Genomic DNA, 17,797 nt, shown 5'->3' on the forward strand with positions numbered 1-17,797 from the left:
CTGTCTTCTCATTTAACACACAATCAGTAGTGGTCTCTATTTACAACTCTGTTTTAGCTGGCACCACTTGTTTTAGACCATTTGGCCATGACAGTAATATTACTTAACAACAGCAGCATTACAATTATATAAAGTAGACATACATGTACACTGATTTTCTGTATAAATACATGTACAATATCTCTTAAAATCATCTCTTTTTACATCACTTACACACTTGAATACCTCTAGGGCAAATACATGTACAAGCAGTTGTACATTATGGCATTTTTGCACACATCCCAAATGCAGTTTTGGCACTGAAAATATAATTTCATCAGGTTGGTAGGACATAGGATATTTGAATTTTCTTATACATAACCAGTGCTTGCTTACATTGCAGCAAAAAGCAGTACTCCAGTCAGAAGCTCTGACAGACATAGAAAGGTAAGCAAGGTAAGCAAGGTGAAAGTGTTGGTTGTGTATACAAACATCCCAATGTCCTGTGGTTTTGACACTTTTGAAACTTACATCAGTTTTGTACAATACATTTTTAAAATTGATTGACTTTAACTCCAGAAGTGTAGGACTGGCGAGATTTGACGCTGACAAATTTTCTCTCCCCCTCTCCTAGTAAGAACAATCCCGTAAGGTTTCCACCATACAGACACCCCGTATCCAAACCTGTGGCATGATCGTAAACCTGGAGTCTTCTAATTGCATCATGACCAAACACCACATGCTGTGGTCCTGTCCATTCTGCAGCCCAAGGCTGGCCCTCTGTAGCTCTTTTCCTGGCCTCAAATTTACCTTCTTCAGTCTTGACAACATTTCTGACTGTCATCATCTCGTAATCGCTTTGCTCTTCCAACGATCTCCCTGGGACTAGTCCAGCATGAACCACGATGATGTTGAAAGTTGGTAGAGAGATGGTGTAGGGTAGTTCTCGTAGGTATTCGGCCTCTTCATTGGTTAGCTTACCAACCCATGTATATTTCTGAGGAAGCTTGTACTCAGGGTTTCTACTGTTGTCATACTCTCTTAGGACATGATCTTCGTGGTTGCCTTTGACGGCGTAAACTTTAGAGCGGCGTAAGAAGTCGAGGACTTCCCAACTTTTCGGTCCCTTGTTGACCATGTCGCCTACAAATATCACCACTGTGTCTTCCCTCATCGCGTCTGCTTTGTGTAGGAGCTCCATCATTTCATCATAGCAGCCGTGCACGTCCCCAACTAAAAACACCCTTTTTCCACCGACAATGGACTCGTCCAGTACCACGTGCCTAACCTTGGGCACACGGGATAGTCCATTCTGTTGAGCAGGAGGGGTGTAGAAGAGTCGTGTGAGGGATTTTGTTGCGAAACTGCAGAGATAGGTGACGGCAACAGAGCCAGCTAACAGGGCAACTAGCCCCATCTTAGTACCGTGAAACTGCATGAAGGCTGGTAGGTATCGGTGGCTCCAAAACCTTCAAAAAAGAGGAGGCAAACCAAACAAGTTAGGAGATTTACTGTTCTGATACTGTGAGAGTAAACATGAGGTGCTTTGTTCTCAGATGTTGAAATGTATTTCACACTTTCTCTAGACTATACTGTAATTCACTTTATATGTTCACTGTAGCAAAATTTCACGGTCTGAGAAAAATGGGGATGTTCACTGTACTATACATTCACGGTGGTGACAGGTGCAGGAAAAAGAAGGTTCAGGAATTACCTGTTGACTAATGATAAGTTCACGGTACAGAAGTGACAGTGAAAACAGTGAACATAAAAGTACAGTGAACAAATCAGGAATTACAGTAGTTTAATATCTGTTGATACATTTATCATATACTTTTCCAAGGAGGATGATTAGCATTACACGTAATGATAAATATATCACAGTAAGAAGGATAGACTAAGCATGGTAGCTGGAATGATCACAAAACATAATAACTGTGAAGGTGCCTTTCTTACACTTGAGTATGAGGTATGCTTTACAGTATGTCTCTTTGCCAAATGTTGCATAAAATATGAAGATGTCTAGATCTGTCCAGACTTACCCAAGACAAACAATTACCACAAATGTTACAGTGGCTGTGTAGTGACCAAACATAGCGATATACATGTTGTGTACATTGTAGCACACAACACTTCAGTCCCAGTAACGTTACATACTATATTAACGCTACTGGCTCCATTGTGACTTCAGGGGGAAAATCTCATATCTTAGTACATGCAAGGACCTTTCATGAAAGCTCCTACGTACATGAAAGCTCCTACGTACAGTGCATGTGCACGGTATAAACCAATGACTATCACATGCCTAATATTTACCATACTGATCAATCTTATTCAATCAGTGTCGGCACTTCTGAGAAACCAGACGGATTACTGAACTAATCCCAGAGTGCTGAATAACATGTGATTAGACAAAATTGGGCATTCCCCGAAAGCACGTGGGATAACAATTTGTGTTTATACGCAGTCTTATCGATCGAAAGATGACCTCGATCGACTTTTGGGGCCAAATTAAGATGTAACAGGTGTAACGTTCAAGCCTCTGTTTTTCGACACAAGCTTGCTGCTTTCACAACTAAAATGGAGCTATGGAAAAGGAGCGATTAGAAAAACAACAGCAAAACAGCTTATTTTATTTCTCTGTAACGTTACTATTCGAATTTTGGATCTTGTACGCATTAGATATTGTCGCCAAACTGGCGATGTTTGGGTAGCTAGCAAATGCCCCCCTCCCCACCATAATTTTAGCAGACGACAGACAGACGTTGCGAAGCTATAATTTGTACTCACCACAGTTTCCGACACTTTAGTTATCTCCAGACGGGTCGCAAGAAACGTAAGACCTTCTGTGTGCATCACTGAACATCGCACTTGGCGATCTACGGAAAAAGAAACAGCGCACGGGCACAAGATTTCGCGTCGAGCTTTCGGTGTTACGAGATTATGATGATGATGATGCATTGCCTCTCACTCTCAGGCGCTCCGAGCATGGAGTACCGCCAAGAACCGCAAGGAGATTTTTTGTCACACTATTATGAATATGATAATATTTAAAAATCCCCGACTTTGTCTGTGAGACACAAATATACAAAAGTAACGCCCTCCTTTCAATGAGTTGTTGGTAAAGCACAAATAAGGAACATCAGGACCATCCTAACACATTATACCGTCAGAATAAAGACACATCACTTGGGATATTCTTGTCAGTGGTTTATTCAATGAACGAGAACTTGTGATAACGGCAAAAACAGTCAAAGTTGGCCTACATGGCCTTCAAGCAACATTAATTGGAAAGTGATATTGACAGACATATAGACATTGCTTTCCTTATCAATCAACTAGGTTTGATGACAACTCTTCAACATTTGGCACATTTCATTTTATCGTACACTTGTTGCCTAAGTTCATTTACTATTGTCTAAAAGCGACCAAAGACATCCATTTAACAGTTTATAGTCATGTTACTACCGTTTTCTTACCATTTCTTTGTTTGTTGTTGGTACTCTAAGATCTCCAATTGGCCAAGCAGAGGTTTAGGCTTCAACTCAGTTTTGTCGGGCTTTCGTTTTGTACTGATATCTTTTTAGTTTAGCAGGCAACAAAAGACTATCATGATTTTTGTTTGCCTTCATTGCATTTTCGACATCCACCCACCCCAATAGCCCTTCATTTCGTTTGTCCAAAAAAAATCGGACCAATGATTTTAGCAATTTTCAGTTGGCCAAAACAACTTGCAATGTGGCATCAGAATATTTCGGCCCAAACAGGAACAAGACAAATCGAGAGCTCAAGCTTTGGTCCAGACGGGTTTTTCGCTCCTGTCCTCCCCGAGGATGCTCCTGGTGTGTTTGTTGTGGTTCACAATCTCCCACCGCAGCATCCAGGGTCCCTGTATGGTCGTGTCGAATTCGTCCTCGGCTCCGGCTTTGTTGTTCTAGAGAAAAGAGAGAGCGAGACATCGTTTCGTAGATGAAATGCACACATTTGCTAGTTTCTTGCGTGTACTTGATGAATCGGAGAAAACTTGAGCCACCCACTGTCGTTTATTATCTAGAGTGTATCATTCGTCATTCCATGTACCTTGTGTTTAGTCATTTGCTCAACCTTTATGATCTTAGATTTCATATAATGAAGATAACTTTTCTTTTTGCCAAACATTCTATATTGATTTGCAAGCTTCTACTGGTATGGGGGTTACTATCCATACAATGAAACCAACATGGCCTAAATGGAGTAGAATAATTTTAATCTGTTATGTCAGACGCAGTCTACTCATGAGAAGATGAGAAGACCTCAACAAGTACGTAAGTAATGTAGGACAATGTTGCGCAAACTTTGTTCGACTTTCAGCACCAAGGACAGTACCAGCTAATTGTTTTCCACGGAGTTAAAAAAGGAATCTCACTTACGAAAGAAAGGAAGAATTTGCTATTGCACCGTTTCTGCCATATTATAGGAAATAAAAATTGCAGAACCGGCCTTTACCATCTGCCTCTGTTGGTTGCCAGTCCGGTCCACCGACTCAAACTTCTCCCAGTCTGGTTTTAGATCCGGGTACTTGGCTGACCGCATGGGGATGACGTCTTTGATGCCCTCGAAGCCGCAAGGCTTGTCGGGATGCTGCCAGCGAAGGTCCAGACTCCATCGGATCTGGTCAGTATTGTTTTCGAGGCTGTGACGTGGAGATGTTAGCATTTAGCCTCTACCAGGCTTCAAGAAACGGCTGGAAATAGTGGAAATTTGGCCAAAAAGACAGATAGCTTCGGGAGAGGCAAACTGTTCTGTTAGTGCGGACAACTCCCCAGGCACAACATATGTTTAGTTGGCCAATTTTTACTCTTTTCCAGTCGCTTTCCGCAGGTTGGTAGAGGCTAGTTATCATTAGTACATATTCGTTATAATCACTGAAAGTCACAATCACTCTTAACATGATAAAGGACATAATATATGTCAAGATATAATATAGGATAGGATAGAGTTGCGTTCCATCGGATCTGGTCAGTGTTGTTCTCCAAACTGGGACGTGTAGGTATTATCATTAGCACATGTAACGCGTTACATATAATCACTTAAGTCACAATCATATAAACGATATCATACATATCAACTGTACTTGGCGGCAGCGAGTTCCAATCTACGATAGTTCTTGGAAAATACGAGTTTTTCAACACCTCAATCCTTGGTTGATAACTCTGGTACTTGAAGGCATGACTATTTATTGTTCTTTTCTGAGCTGCTATTAGATACTTAGTAGTTGGTACGTTCACCAGTTTATTAGTCAATTATCATCATGATAGGCATTTTCGCCTGTCTTCCAGGGACACCCACCTTCTATGGGGAATTGCGTTGTTTAGGAACAGGACACCTCCGTATGGAACCTCGCAAGTGACGATGTCATTTTTGAGATCACATCCTGAAAAAGAAATACTCTTATTGACGGGCGGTTTTAACATACTGTAAACAGAACAAATGAAAAGTCGTGTAAAGATACCCGCAGCTAGAATTCATAGTATACAGAAAGACGTACCCAGGGTGTTTTGAATCTCGTCCTCGGGTAGTTCCACGTACCAGGTCCCCCCGACGCAGCACACGTGCTTACCGGTGATCCCTTTCCTGTGTCCGCCCCTCACTACCTACAATACAGAGATACCAACAAGCAAGTAAACAATACAGACTACAGAATATGAATATTCATTTTATGATATGGTGATATCAGAAACCAATTATTTACAATGTTTTACAGTTCTCCGAAGAACTCCAGTCAGGAGCTCCGAGGATGGTGTCTGATAGACACACGAAACGTAAGCAAGGTGAGACGATACTGGTTGTGTAAAAGAAAACTTCTGTATCCTATACTTCACCAACCTGATGAAATTATTTTCGGAAATGTTTCAAAGTGTTTAAAACATTCGGGATTGGGGCGGGAGGTTTGGTCATGGTTGGCAGGTGTTCGGCAGCAGAACAATGCAACGATTTGGGAGTAATTCACCATTTTGGGAGTGTGTTCGGGGGTCAAATTTGACTCAAATTTAACTCAAATTCGTTTCTATTCTAATCGAAAGATAGTCAGACTGCTCCCAAATATCAGTCGAACATGGTCGGCTAGTGTTCGGGGAAGGTCGTGAATGTGTGACAGGGGCTTTACCCACCTGCATGCAGCCGTTGTCTGTGTTGGCGTCTAACAGTGGGATCCAGGCGGTGGGCTGTAAGGTGCCGAGCGACTGGACGCCCAGGTAGGCGTTATCTGTGTTGTAATGGTTTTGTTTAATGTATGATGAACACACAGAATATAACGTTATATACGTATATATATCAACTGAGTTTAAAAGAAATAGTGAGAGTCAATGGTGCATGCGAAGTAAACTCCAGGTAGGTTAGGTAACGGTGAGGTACAGCTTTTAAAAGGATTTCAGAGAGGCTATGCCGGAACTGACCATCGGCAATGGTCTATGACCACACAGTCACAAGAGAGATGGATCCAATACTGTCCTAATAATACCATAACTTATAAGTGTCGTACAGAGAATGCGAAGATGTCCTTGAAGAAGAGACAACATACGTACCTTGATGCCACGGGACAGTCACTTCTTCGTTACGAGGTGTCTGTGGAAACAATTGGCCACAAAACTTAGATTAGAAACTTAAAAAAATTAAAGATATGGGACTATTCATTAGCCACCTCCAAAGATGAGATGAAACGCTCTAGTCATGTAAGTAGAAACATCCGTCTAATAGATGTATAGACCAGACACTTTTTCCCTTGTGCGTATGATAATTGTATGTTCCCTTGCAATTAGCCTTCAAGAGTTTGCAATAAAGTCTGCAGTGCACCAGACAACATTACTGGTAACTCTCGATATCATTGCACTTTATCTGAAACCTTTGAATAGCTACGTACGTAAAAGAGCATAAAATCAAGCCAGTAAATGCACTGTACCTTGGTACGAAGGTTCCAGATCGGGTGCCCGGCTATCTCCGGCCCTATAAACTGTTCCATGACGTTCAGGAGCCGCTCGTTGGACCACAGGTCTCGGAAAGCCTGATGTTCAAACATACAAACACAGGAATCACGTGTCGGTGTCACTGAACTTTTCAGAGTGTTATAGGGTGTTTGCGACTCACGTAACTCAGTAATAAGTACTGTTATTTTGTAATAATTGTATACAGTTTAACGATATTTTCCCACCACAGTTATAGAAAAGAGCACATGCCCTTCCCGGTTTTTCAAACCTTACAGTCTGGTCTCGGATTCGACATCTTGGAAGAGATGATAGTCACCTGTAGGAATTTGTACCTAAACGTTGCATCAGGTACAGGTACAGGTACAAAGGATCAGGTACAGGTCCAGACCTAACCTACATGTACATGTATACCCATATGGGAACAACTTCAATAAACAAAGGTCAAGGCCTTATAACTCACCTGTTATGCCAATCCTTCCAGAAATGTGGTACAAAGTAGATCTTCATAAAAAGATAGATAAACGAAGGGAGAGATTAGATCCGAACCTGTGGTAGTTTCCCCTTCTTGTGCAGGACGACTGCCGCGCCAGGGTACTCCTGGTTGAGCAGAGTCAGGCGCTGGAAAAGGCCCGCATCCTTGTGTGTGTCTGAAGGGTTATAAAAGGAAAACGGGTCAAACTAGATTTTAAAAATGCATCATATAGAGGCTTGATCTTCCAGAATAATTTTATTACCATTTCAAAGTGCAACTGTACAAATACCATAATCTTCAAGCAGATCTTTCCGTGGCTACAAAGACAGTATCAAACTTGCCAGACAGCTACCATTTGCCACCATTAAATTGGGTGGCTGAAGAGGACTCGTTAGATGGCCAGTTCTAACCGTAACGATTTGCCGCCAGACATCTGCTTGGAAACCACACATGCTCTATAACGTATAAGGAACGATATACGTTATACGTCCCAAACGTCCCAAATACGACACTGTATCTGTATCTGTATCTGTATGGCTGGTATAACCGCCGTTCTGCGTAACAAACCAGCTTCGCAGGCACGCGGCGCGGCGGCAGCTGACTACATTACACCGATCGACTTGTTACACCTAACCCTTGAACATCTAACTCTGAACATTGTTTAGAGCTACACCACGACTCATAGGCTAGCCTGTCTCACCTTTTATCCTGCCAGCCTTGTACATGCGCTGTGCCAGATCGTCCACCAGCCCCTCGACAGCGTCTCTCACTGGCTGCAGTTCCTCTGGCTTGAAGTAGTCCTTCACCAACACGTACCCCTGTATCAGACATGATTATAAGAATGTAGACGTGAATACAGAAGAACTTTGTTGCACGACGATTGATGGCTACAACTATTGAACTGTCATCCCGGCGATTCAGGTTTTTGTGGGTCGATTTTATACTTTGTTACCCTCTTCGAGACAACTCCATAGTACTCGTATAGTCTTATCTAGGTTATTATCTGACACTAGTGACAGGCATCAAGGCACATTGCCATTTCGGCAGCATATTGGCGTTCATTATATATATTGTTCATGTCTTGTCAATTTCTAAACATTTCATGTTTGTGCTTTTGTCTGTGCTGACATTACCTTCCGATACCCCGGTGCAAAGTGCAATTTCCAAAACAGCAGTCTTTTTAAATAAAACGCTGTCTGTGCGTAATCGTTGAATCTGTTTCTTTACGATGTATAATATTACGTACACATGTGGCGGTATGTGTGTACGCTTTCTGTGAATTGTACTAAAACTGGATATCCGTATATTGTGAAATGCTACGTACGAGAATGACTATAGCGACTGGTCAAAAGCTATGGTTGACAATTCTCTTGGGTTTGAACAAAAGTTTTACCTTTAAACATATAACTATCCAGCCTGGGTGCCATCCTATTTGTATGCTGGGGCTCCCTTACACGCTTCCTTAGTATGGGAGGCATACAAAATAGGATGGTACCCAGGCTAGTAACTACAAACACAGGTGAACTTTCATGGTGCTTATAATTCAGACTTAAGCATTCAAAGCTGGTTGAATAAACACTCACTCAATCAATCCTTCATTTACTCACCTCCTCGAAGAACTGCCTAACTTGTTCCTGGCTGAGCTGGCCCGGTTTCTTCTCGGTCGGCTGGGGAGGCGGGACGGTGTACACCTCGGGACAGCACACCGGGGTCGCCGCCTCCTTCCCCGGTGCACCGTCTTTAGAGCCTGCGTCAGCCATGTTCGCGGGTACGACCCGAACTCGGTCTTTGGACGTTGTCGAACGGGTTTTGTTTACTAAACGAGCAGGTACGGGACGGTGACTGCTCGGGCCAAGGACACGTGAGGGAAAAGGGCTTCGGCTTCATAGTACAATGCTGAACTTTATTCAAACACAGAGGGTACTCGTACACAGGGATCAAATTTTTCAACGACCACTGTAGCCTTCATTAGGAAGAGGCTTCAGCTTTGTATTTAAACTGGATTTAGAAGGACAACGTTTGCGAATACAAATGGCTTCACTTTAATTAAGTTCCGTATGACATGTCTTAAAGATTGGAGGTCCTTCTACCTTTAACCTAAAAACTTTTTAAACTTCTGACTTTTAACCTCCCTTCCCCTATTACGACGTTTTGGTCGGTCGTTGAACTTTAAACCTGTCGACGTGCAAAACGTGTAAGAACAGTGTATAAAAATGGCGTCATGTGGATAAATATTAGCTTACTGACCGGCAGGTCATTCACCCTTTGTCAGTTCGTGACAATAGAGAACTAAAAGATAACAAGTAACGATAGCTTTATGTACCGTGTAGGAAAACATAACTCAATGTAAATGCTCCAATGATGATACAATAGTAGAAATAACGTTACATAAAAACAAAAGTCCCAACATACAAGTTTATTCTCGATCTCATGATCATTAAACAAACTTAGGCATGCAACAAATTTGAGTGAGATCGCAAAGACATAAGGTGCCAACTATCAACATAGTCATGGAACTACTAGTACAAAACGCTGTATACTCGTAACGTTACACATATACAGACAGTTCTGTATACGCCGTTAAGATATAAAGCATTACAAACCCTTAGAAGGATCCCAGATAAGGAAAAGGGCATCTGGCTTGTTTCAGAAATCCAGTGTCCAGAATGTATATTGAACTGTCACGTTTGATACCATGGTCTTGTTGTTAGTCGGATGGTCGCCAGGCCAACAACTGTGCCCTACGCTTTGTTACGAAACCAAATAACTACGGTGTTGTTCTACAACAAGATGTCATAAAGGTCAACCCAGGTAACGTCCGTTACTTCGTTTCGAACGCTTCAAAACAACAGAAAACAATTCCTGTTGAAAACAAATCCTGAGTGATTTTGAGGCACTAAGTGAAAACTTGCTTTCAGGAAGTCAAGAAACCCTATCATTTTTTGATAATGAGTGCAGGAGTCGCCGTCGGACAATTGGGTAAGGAGAAGGAGGAACAACATCTTCTAACAGGGTTGCAAGTTGATGTAATTCCCAGAAACACTAACTCTCAGCAGCCGCCAACAAGACAACAGACGCTACCATCACTATGCGATTACAGTTGGAAACTCAGAACTCCAGTATCTCTCACTCAAGAGGAGTTAAAGTCTGCGTCTGCGGCCTGGCTCCCCGGCCAGCTATCAGAGGACGGCAAAGAACTCAACTTCTTGACCGAGAACGACACAAAGTTCATGTTACGCTGGGCGGAGGGTCTTCTCGCCGAAACAACGGAGTTTCAAAAGTCTGAATCAGATCTACTGAAGACAGTTAACAACGGAGAAATGGGAAAGGCTAAGCAAGGGGTTAATCAGCAGGGTTGTTTTCCAGTTTATACACAGGCACAGCGTCAGGAAACCCCCATCAACAGCCAACACCTAGGCGATCCTTTTCTGCCACGAAATACGAACAAAACTCCCAACAAGCGGACGTTCCCGTCGTCGCAAAAGTGCACTCCGTCTCTAGCCTGTGCGACCGCCCGACCGGATGTACAATGGTACAAATGCTGCACGGGGTCGTCTACGGATGACATAGTAGCGCAGTACGCGTCTGGTAGAACCGTGAACGTTTTGCAACTGGACGGGGTCTTGTTCACTTTCGACGATCCACAGGCAGTGCAAGCCCTTTCCACTCAGAAGACAGGCGATGTAAATGTAAGTGTAGCAAAGTCCGGTATACATCATAGCAAAAAGTTAAGTTAAAGCCCTCCCGCAACCATTAGCATGGTCGCATATGGCGGCGCCCATCTCCGTTTTGTAGCCCTTGGGCCACACAGTTGTGCAATCACTACAGCAGGGGGCTAGTCCACTGGTAGCGGTATGTGTTTAACTCCCATGCTATTTCTCAAATGCTTTCTCATAGCAAAAAGGATGGATGAAATTTAAAAAAAAACATTGGTAAATGGGAAAATAGATTTAGCGTTAAAAACAGTGGATAGCATTATACAACTTCTGTTTGTATAATTGTTATTCTTTCCTCATATCCAAGTGTGCAGCTCATTGTTTTTTGGTTTTATTTATTTGTTTGTTTTTTGTTCTTTTAGTATCAGTTTTTCTGTATGATTATCTTGTGTTTATGGAAATTAATAAAAAAAAATAATGATTTGTAAAAAAAAAAGTCCAGCAGGCGTCCCGCTTGCCGACGTCAGCTCTGGCCAGACGATCAGCAGAACACTACAAGAACCCACGACATTACAGAGGGGGCACCGTGGTACTTCAACTTTCCTCAGAAAATTAGAGGTACTTTTTCATGACACTGCATAGAATAAAATTGTCTTCGCTGATGTGCATATCAATCAATCAATCTATCAATCAATCAATAGTTCGGGCTTATAAAACTGCTTTTCTGACAATTCTCTAGTGTCACTGACGAAAGCTAGTGGATGCTACCTGAAACGTCTGACCGTTTCCAAAATCATATCCAGTTGCTTGAGTAACTGTTTTTTTTACGTACTGAATAGAATAATCCATTCAATTTCTTGTGTAATTAGCCTCACTCGATTGTAACACAATATCAATGACTTATGTTTTAGTAATTAGGATGTTGAGTTTCATTCTACACCTCTTTTTTTGTACCATATTCAATAGTTGCTGCCATACATTGTACCATGTACAATTGTCGTGCAATATTATAAAAGTTCTTCTGTATGAATTTTGAATCCTTCTGTTCAAGGCGGTACATCGAAACGTCCCATGGACAGCACAACAGATAGCAGTGAAGCCCCCACTCCTATGCCGCACGGGGAGCACCAGCAAGCGGCACCCATGGCACACATGGCCAAGCGGCGTCAACTCGACAGGAACAACAGAACCTACAAAGGCTCAGGACTACAAGCCTGAACTAGTACACATCACAGCTTAGCTTACCATTCACGCCATATACTTTTTTACATTAACAATATCATATAATATATAAAGTCTATGAGAATAACCTGTTGCAAGATGCATGGACATATCTCGTAGTTTTGTCATCATCATCATAGTTTTGTATGGGGACTTGGACAATAAATAATGAATGCAATTGATAGTGCTGTGTATTTATCTGTATCGGTATAGCCAGTATAACCGACCTTCAGCGTAACAAAACAGCTTCGCAGACACGTGGCGTGGCGGCAGCTAGCTATATCACACCGAACGACCTGTGAGACCCACTCTTTGCACATTTGATTGGCGGAGTTGTTTAAGGCCTTCTAGTGATATATTTTATGACGCTAGTACTGTTGTGACTGTTGGTAGACAGTGACCTATGGAAACCTGATACTGGTACGACCTTTATAATATGTGCGTCATAGAACCCAGCTGCCATACAGTCTCAGGGTGACTTTCCTGGATAAACCGATAGGTGGCCACAAGAACGTACCGTGATTTTAAAGACTCGTGCGTGGCCTTCGCTTGTTTAATGTGTCTGAAACTTACACTTTCCTTGCATGTCAGTAGAGTCTGGTAAAGTACATGTATGTTGGATTCTAGACAAATCTATGGCTCAGTGCGCAAGACTGCCCCATTGCCCACCCCCCTCCCGACCCAAATATAGCTCACATAGCTCCCATTCCCTGTCGGCCGAGTTAGGTGTACATGTCATCCTCCCCCTGTTTTTCCTCTGCTTCAAAATCTGCGTCAAGACTGAAGTCCCCAGCCGCTAATAAGCCATCCAGTCGCTTACAAGACTCTCCGGAATACTTGGGCATTACCAAAAGCTGTCAAACTCGGATGCTGAGAATACTTGTCTGTTTGCATACGCCAGAAGGTAAGGATTACGCTTTATATCCCCATAGGCGGTGCAATGACATACATACACTTAGCTAAGTATATATAGATGTAGAAACATGAAGAGGGAGGGGCCTACATATGTTCCCACATATTATCAGCTGCGAAACATTTTGATGGCATTCGTGGCTGGTGTTGGCAAGTTCTTATCTTCCCAATACGCGCGCATATGGTAGGGTGGAAAGACGACCCAGTTCAGTTAGGCGTATATGGGACAGAGATGAAATATCATGTTTCGTATGAAGTTGGAAACAGTGAAGTGCTGCTCTACATCACACGCAGTGTACAGAAAAATTATTTTAAAACCACCTTATACAACTTCAGACAACTTTGAGCGTATTTTGCAGGCTCCTTTGAGTTGCAAAAACACCTTTAGTAGTAGCAAAAGTAGAGTGACTCTAACCAAATAACGGACTAAACGGGAACTTTCGGTAAAGTCATTCTCTGGAACAAGATTTGCATACATTTGTAATAACCATTTGATACAAACGCATCAAAAAGCCATGCATGGATGAGAAAATGTTGACTCATGACATGATATATAATTTGTGTCCATAGCTAATGACAAAAATACGTGCCAGGGAAGCATTCTTAAAACTCAATTTATGGTGACCCAGACAAACATACATCAAATGCGATTACGCACTTATTTCTAAGTTAGATGCATGACAACAGATATAGATATTTCATACAAGAGCATATCTATGAGATGAGACATGACAGCTACAATAATTATAAATATCTTTGTGGTAATTCGAAGAGTTTCTGATTCTCTGATTCAGGTCGAAGCGACTAGGATCGACAAGGATCATCAAAGTAGAGTGTGGCTTATTTATGTGTGTGTGGGGGGGGGGCATGATACCAGTGAGGCTTGTCACTTTCAAAGATTGTTTCTTTCACAGTTTAAAATCTCTTAATTCAATTTGTTATAAAGATAGAAATTCGATATGTTTTCAAATCTCTTAAACACGGAGGTTTACTTCTTCATAGATGCTGAAGAAAGTGTTGCGTCAAAACAAATATGGTGGAATTTTATATATGGACGTTATGATCATAACACATGTTTGACATCTTCCATACATGACTCCATCCAAATTGAGTCAGACCACAGTTTCCATAAGGGCTAGGGGTTAAATAATTGTTTTGTGCGTGTGCGTGTGTGATTCTTACTCCTTCAAATTAATATCTGTGAGGAAACATATGGCTCAGCATTGTTTGATTAGTACGCTATTAAGCGACACTGACACGTCTGTGCATGTACGGGTATTACCTATATATCATATGCCCAACAACAGTTGCTCAAGCAACTGGATATGATTTTGGAAAACCATATCCAGTTGCGTCAGTAACGTTTCTTGGTGTATCTTATAAACCCTTGTCCTGCTGTGCGCAACATATGTCGCGCGGCACATACAGTACCATCTATATAACACCCTGTATAGGTACGATTTGGGGGTATTTCTCGTGCAACGTATCACACCGCAGCGAAACGCAACGAATGCGAAAGTAACTATGCCACTGCAGGGCAAAAAATTGGGGGTCTATGATCTAATTAACACATGAAATTATTGAAAAATATCGTGCCAGGAATGCCAGCAGGACAAGGGATTTATTACTTGGATGTCTAGCCTACACCGACGTATTATACCGACATCAACCTTGCAATGTTGTTAGCCACTATTGCGATCCACATACGCATGTCAGGGTTATCGACCGTAAACAGACGTGTCCCATGCCCACAACACAGCGGGAGGCTTCTATGGGAGTCATTGACCTCAGCAACCGAGTTGACATTCTTTATTTCTTTATTTGAATTTACCACATGCAAAAACAAGTGGAAGGGAGAACAAAACAGGTGTATCAACGCCTTTACAAGTTGTCCTCCCAAACCTGAAATGATAATACAAAACAATACGAAACCAAGTCAAACAATAAACATTAGACATAAAAAATCAGTACACATGAAATATACAATTCGGTAAAAATTATACACAGAATTAATTATGTACAAAAATTATCAAACATTGTGGAGGAGTTTGGGGTTGCAACGTGATTGGCCGAGCTCGCTCACATGACATTTTGTTTTTGTTTTCTTTTTATTCCACAGATATTGATTCATAATCAAAACCGTGTGACGGAGAGTTTCTACCCCATAAGGTAATATTGACTGCATATATGTTTCACCTCGCAATAGTGTACTGTAAATCAATAATTTTATTTCTCCTGAAAGTTAAGATACCGGAGTAGCTTGCCACTCCCTTCATGCAACAATGGATGTGATATACTATTCTCTAATTTAGATGAGAAGCAAATTATTTAGATACATTGTGGTTGAACCGCCATTAAAACAACGTTCATCAATTCTATTTTTCACATGCTTAAATCATCCATTGACTTGGACAGAGGGTTGCGCACAACGCAAATGTTTCTTTTTACGCGCTTGCTTCTTTCTTCCTTTTTTTTCTTGAATAGGTTTGCATCCATGACATCGTTTCTGTGCCATCATCTTTCGTTCTCTTCTTCATGCTTTTCTCATACACCATGCAGTTTACCGCATATAAAGGCATATTTGAACAAACCTTGCTGCTATGTTCGGCTAGCTCTGCAATGTAACATTTACTTGAGTTGGACGTCCGGTCAGTACCAATTCAGGATTGAAGTGGTACAATCCCGGCGCTTCAGCCGAAGCGGTGCTGACTGAACATAACAGCAAGCTTTGACAGCGCCTCATTCCATAAAACCCATCGCAGTCTGTGCTACCCTCTCTCTGTGAAACGAGGGGCGTATTCAAACATCAGACAGAGACACAGATGCAAATTGCAGACCTTTAACATGACTAACTGTAGAGATACGATACGTATTTTTTCCATATATTGTTCCCTCATTGGCGGTAGTTCGCTACTAACTGCTTGCCGTTGAAATGCACTCCGCCTGCACATAACCCTAAAGCAGATATAGCACAGGTATCCCTGTCAGGTGATGTCAAAACACCACTGAATATAAATATAAAAGGCTAGCACTTGAACATGATCTGCATGGCGTTTAAACCTTGCACTGTAGATTCTTAGCGTAACATCCAGCAACTTTCATAACGGGCTCACCAGCTTGCAAGCCTTTTTCTTTGGACGATCAAACATAACGACCAACTGCTGACCTGGGATAATGACTTGCCAATGTCAACTAGGACTGTTCATAACGTTACAACATGTAATGACACGAACCTGTCTTGTAGTGTGTAGTTTAGCCTAATCTTTATGACTGTTTGATAATAAATTCAGTGTTTAGTAGTACATACCAGAGCATCACCACTAAGTATGAGTACCGTGTGTCGTAATCTGACAATGCTTAGTACGTCCACACCCCAGTATCGCCCTTAATATAGTCTGGGTGCCAGACCTCAGCTCAACACAAATCTCACTTCAGCTGGGTTAAGTGACAAGCCCCAGTCCCGGAGTTAGCACCTGGGGGTCTAATTTATCTCTCAAGTCGGGTTGCCCAGCGTCTATATGAGGGGGTGTCTGTGGTAAAATCTAAGCCGATGAGCCAGCCTGTATACTGCCCCTGGCGACAGTCTGGCACCCAGGCTACCCTTCATAGGACGCTAACAGTTGTGCCTGTGTCGTCTGTGACTGACAGTCGATCGGTTGTTGTTTTACGCCCCTCTCATCACTACAAACAAAACGTCCCCTTCCTCCAAGATGGGGATTTGTTACAGCACAGAAGTAGTGCGCAGCACAGACGACGATGGTGCCCCGCCCGAGGTCGGAGCTGTGACCACCCGCCGCATCCTGATCAAACGGTACAAGGACCCGTTCGGCAGGGTGGTGAAGGAAGAGGTTTGTTTGTTTGTTTGTTTGTTTTCTTCAGGAACCCCCAATTAGTGACAATGCACCACTACTCTTTCTGGAGTCCTCTTACATACATTACATTGTAAAATACAAGCATTATAACATCTATTTATATTCGCCATCTTATAACAATACCGATAATACAATAATCGTCATTAAGGTACCTTCTGCACATTTAACATCAATCGATAGCCTCATCAAAGAATATTACATAAAATGTTAGAATGGATTATCATTCGCTAGTTTTTTGAGAGTAACATACACATTAATAATAATAATATTACATTATACAAGTTAACCAAAACTTTTCATGTTCTAAGTGTTCAGAGAGGTCAGAGGCCATGAATTTCTACAAAAGTAGGTTTTATTGGCAGGTCATTCACCTGGACGGGGATGCCGACGACGACTTCCCGGACTTTCCCGAGCTCAACATCGGCCCGAAGCCGAAGCCACGAGTGGAGCCGCGTCCGCGACTTCGCGTTCAGGTTCGAATATTTATGTCTACCGAAGGAAAGCATATTGTTTTTGCTACGTTTCCTCTTTTTCTCCAATCCAAAAAGGTCAAAGGTATTTTAGCATAGTTCATGTATCTACCCTTGTTGTTTCTTCTTTGCCATACATTTACAGTTTACAGTTTAAAGTTCTATTCAGAAAATCAACCTTGCAGGATGTATATGTACAACAAGCTGGATTACACTGATTTGTGCAATCATTATCATTATGTGGCAAAAAAAA

General features: G+C 42.0%; 3 protein-coding genes and 1 long non-coding RNA gene across 5 annotated transcripts; 2 read left to right on the forward strand and 2 right to left on the reverse strand.

Moving 5' to 3' along the window:
- Nucleotides 1–255: 255 nt before the first annotated feature.
- LOC109487136 (bis(5'-nucleosyl)-tetraphosphatase PrpE [asymmetrical]-like) lies at nucleotides 256–2,929 on the reverse strand. Of its 2 annotated transcripts, none has more exons than XM_019791107.1 (2): nucleotides 2,770–2,929; nucleotides 256–1,448 (listed from the first exon to the last, which is right to left on the reverse strand). In XM_019791107.1, exon 2 carries the CDS (start codon nucleotides 1,415–1,417, stop codon nucleotides 533–535), a length of 885 nt encoding a protein of 294 aa, XP_019646666.1. In that variant the 5' UTR covers nucleotides 1,418–1,448; nucleotides 2,770–2,929; the 3' UTR covers nucleotides 256–532. The 2 variants fall into 2 exon arrangements, with proteins under 2 accessions (XP_019646666.1, XP_019646665.1); XM_019791106.1 differs by lacking the exon at nucleotides 2,770–2,929 and adding an exon at nucleotides 2,022–2,107.
- A 202-nt stretch (nucleotides 2,930–3,131) lies between these two features.
- Nucleotides 3,132–9,327, reverse strand: LOC109487138 (phytanoyl-CoA dioxygenase domain-containing protein 1 homolog). Its single transcript, XM_019791109.1, has 10 exons — nucleotides 9,021–9,327; nucleotides 8,114–8,231; nucleotides 7,488–7,588; nucleotides 6,917–7,018; nucleotides 6,543–6,582; nucleotides 6,129–6,223; nucleotides 5,507–5,612; nucleotides 5,308–5,392; nucleotides 4,465–4,651; nucleotides 3,132–3,913 (listed from the first exon to the last, which is right to left on the reverse strand). The coding sequence occupies exons 1-10, from the start codon at nucleotides 9,171–9,173 to the stop codon at nucleotides 3,767–3,769; spliced, it is 1,134 nt and encodes a 377-aa protein (XP_019646668.1). The 5' UTR covers nucleotides 9,174–9,327; the 3' UTR covers nucleotides 3,132–3,766.
- A 606-nt stretch (nucleotides 9,328–9,933) lies between these two features.
- On the forward strand, nucleotides 9,934–12,444 carry LOC109487148. The gene is made up of 3 exons (XM_019791120.1): nucleotides 9,934–11,102; nucleotides 11,567–11,687; nucleotides 12,121–12,444. The coding sequence occupies exons 1-3, from the start codon at nucleotides 10,362–10,364 to the stop codon at nucleotides 12,285–12,287; spliced, it is 1,029 nt and encodes a 342-aa protein (XP_019646679.1). The 5' UTR covers nucleotides 9,934–10,361; the 3' UTR covers nucleotides 12,288–12,444.
- Nucleotides 12,445–12,802: 358 nt separating this feature from the next.
- LOC109487149 lies at nucleotides 12,803–17,542 on the forward strand. The gene is made up of 4 exons (XR_002141232.1): nucleotides 12,803–13,194; nucleotides 15,322–15,371; nucleotides 16,913–17,050; nucleotides 17,437–17,542. It is a non-coding gene; the product is annotated as an uncharacterized LOC109487149 (long non-coding RNA).
- Nucleotides 17,543–17,797: the final 255 nt, after the last annotated feature.

The sequence above is a fragment of the Branchiostoma belcheri genome, unplaced genomic scaffold, assembly GCF_001625305.1.
Source record: "Branchiostoma belcheri isolate BF01 breed outbred unplaced genomic scaffold, Haploidv18h27 scaffold86, whole genome shotgun sequence".
Taxonomy (NCBI): domain Eukaryota; kingdom Metazoa; phylum Chordata; class Leptocardii; order Amphioxiformes; family Branchiostomatidae; genus Branchiostoma; species Branchiostoma belcheri.

Bases quoted from the DNA above. Each gene is read 5' to 3' on its own strand.
- LOC109487148 (XM_019791120.1), top strand. From the start codon at position 10,362: ATGAGTGCAGGAGTCGCCGTCGGACAATTGGGTAAGGAGAAGGAGGAA. The intron at 11,103-11,566 runs GTAAGTGTAGCA...TAAAAAAAAAAG, and splicing joins AGAAGACAGGCGATGTAAAT to TCCAGCAGGCGTCCCGCTTG. The intron at 11,688-12,120 runs GTACTTTTTCAT...CTTCTGTTCAAG, and splicing joins CTTTCCTCAGAAAATTAGAG to GCGGTACATCGAAACGTCCC.
- LOC109487136 (XM_019791106.1), bottom strand. From the start codon at position 2,086: ATGTATATCGCTATGTTTGGTCACTACACAGCCACTGTAACATTTGTG. The intron at 1,449-2,021 runs GTAAGTCTGGAC...TCTTTTTTGAAG, and splicing joins GTGGTAATTGTTTGTCTTGG to GTTTTGGAGCCACCGATACC.
- LOC109487138 (XM_019791109.1), bottom strand. From the start codon at position 9,173: ATGGCTGACGCAGGCTCTAAAGACGGTGCACCGGGGAAGGAGGCGGCG. The intron at 7,019-7,487 runs GTTCGGATCTAA...TTTGAACATCAG, and splicing joins AGAAGGGGAAACTACCACAG to GCTTTCCGAGACCTGTGGTC. The intron at 5,613-6,128 runs GTGGGTAAAGCC...TCTGTATTGTAG, and splicing joins CAGACAACGGCTGCATGCAG to GTAGTGAGGGGCGGACACAG.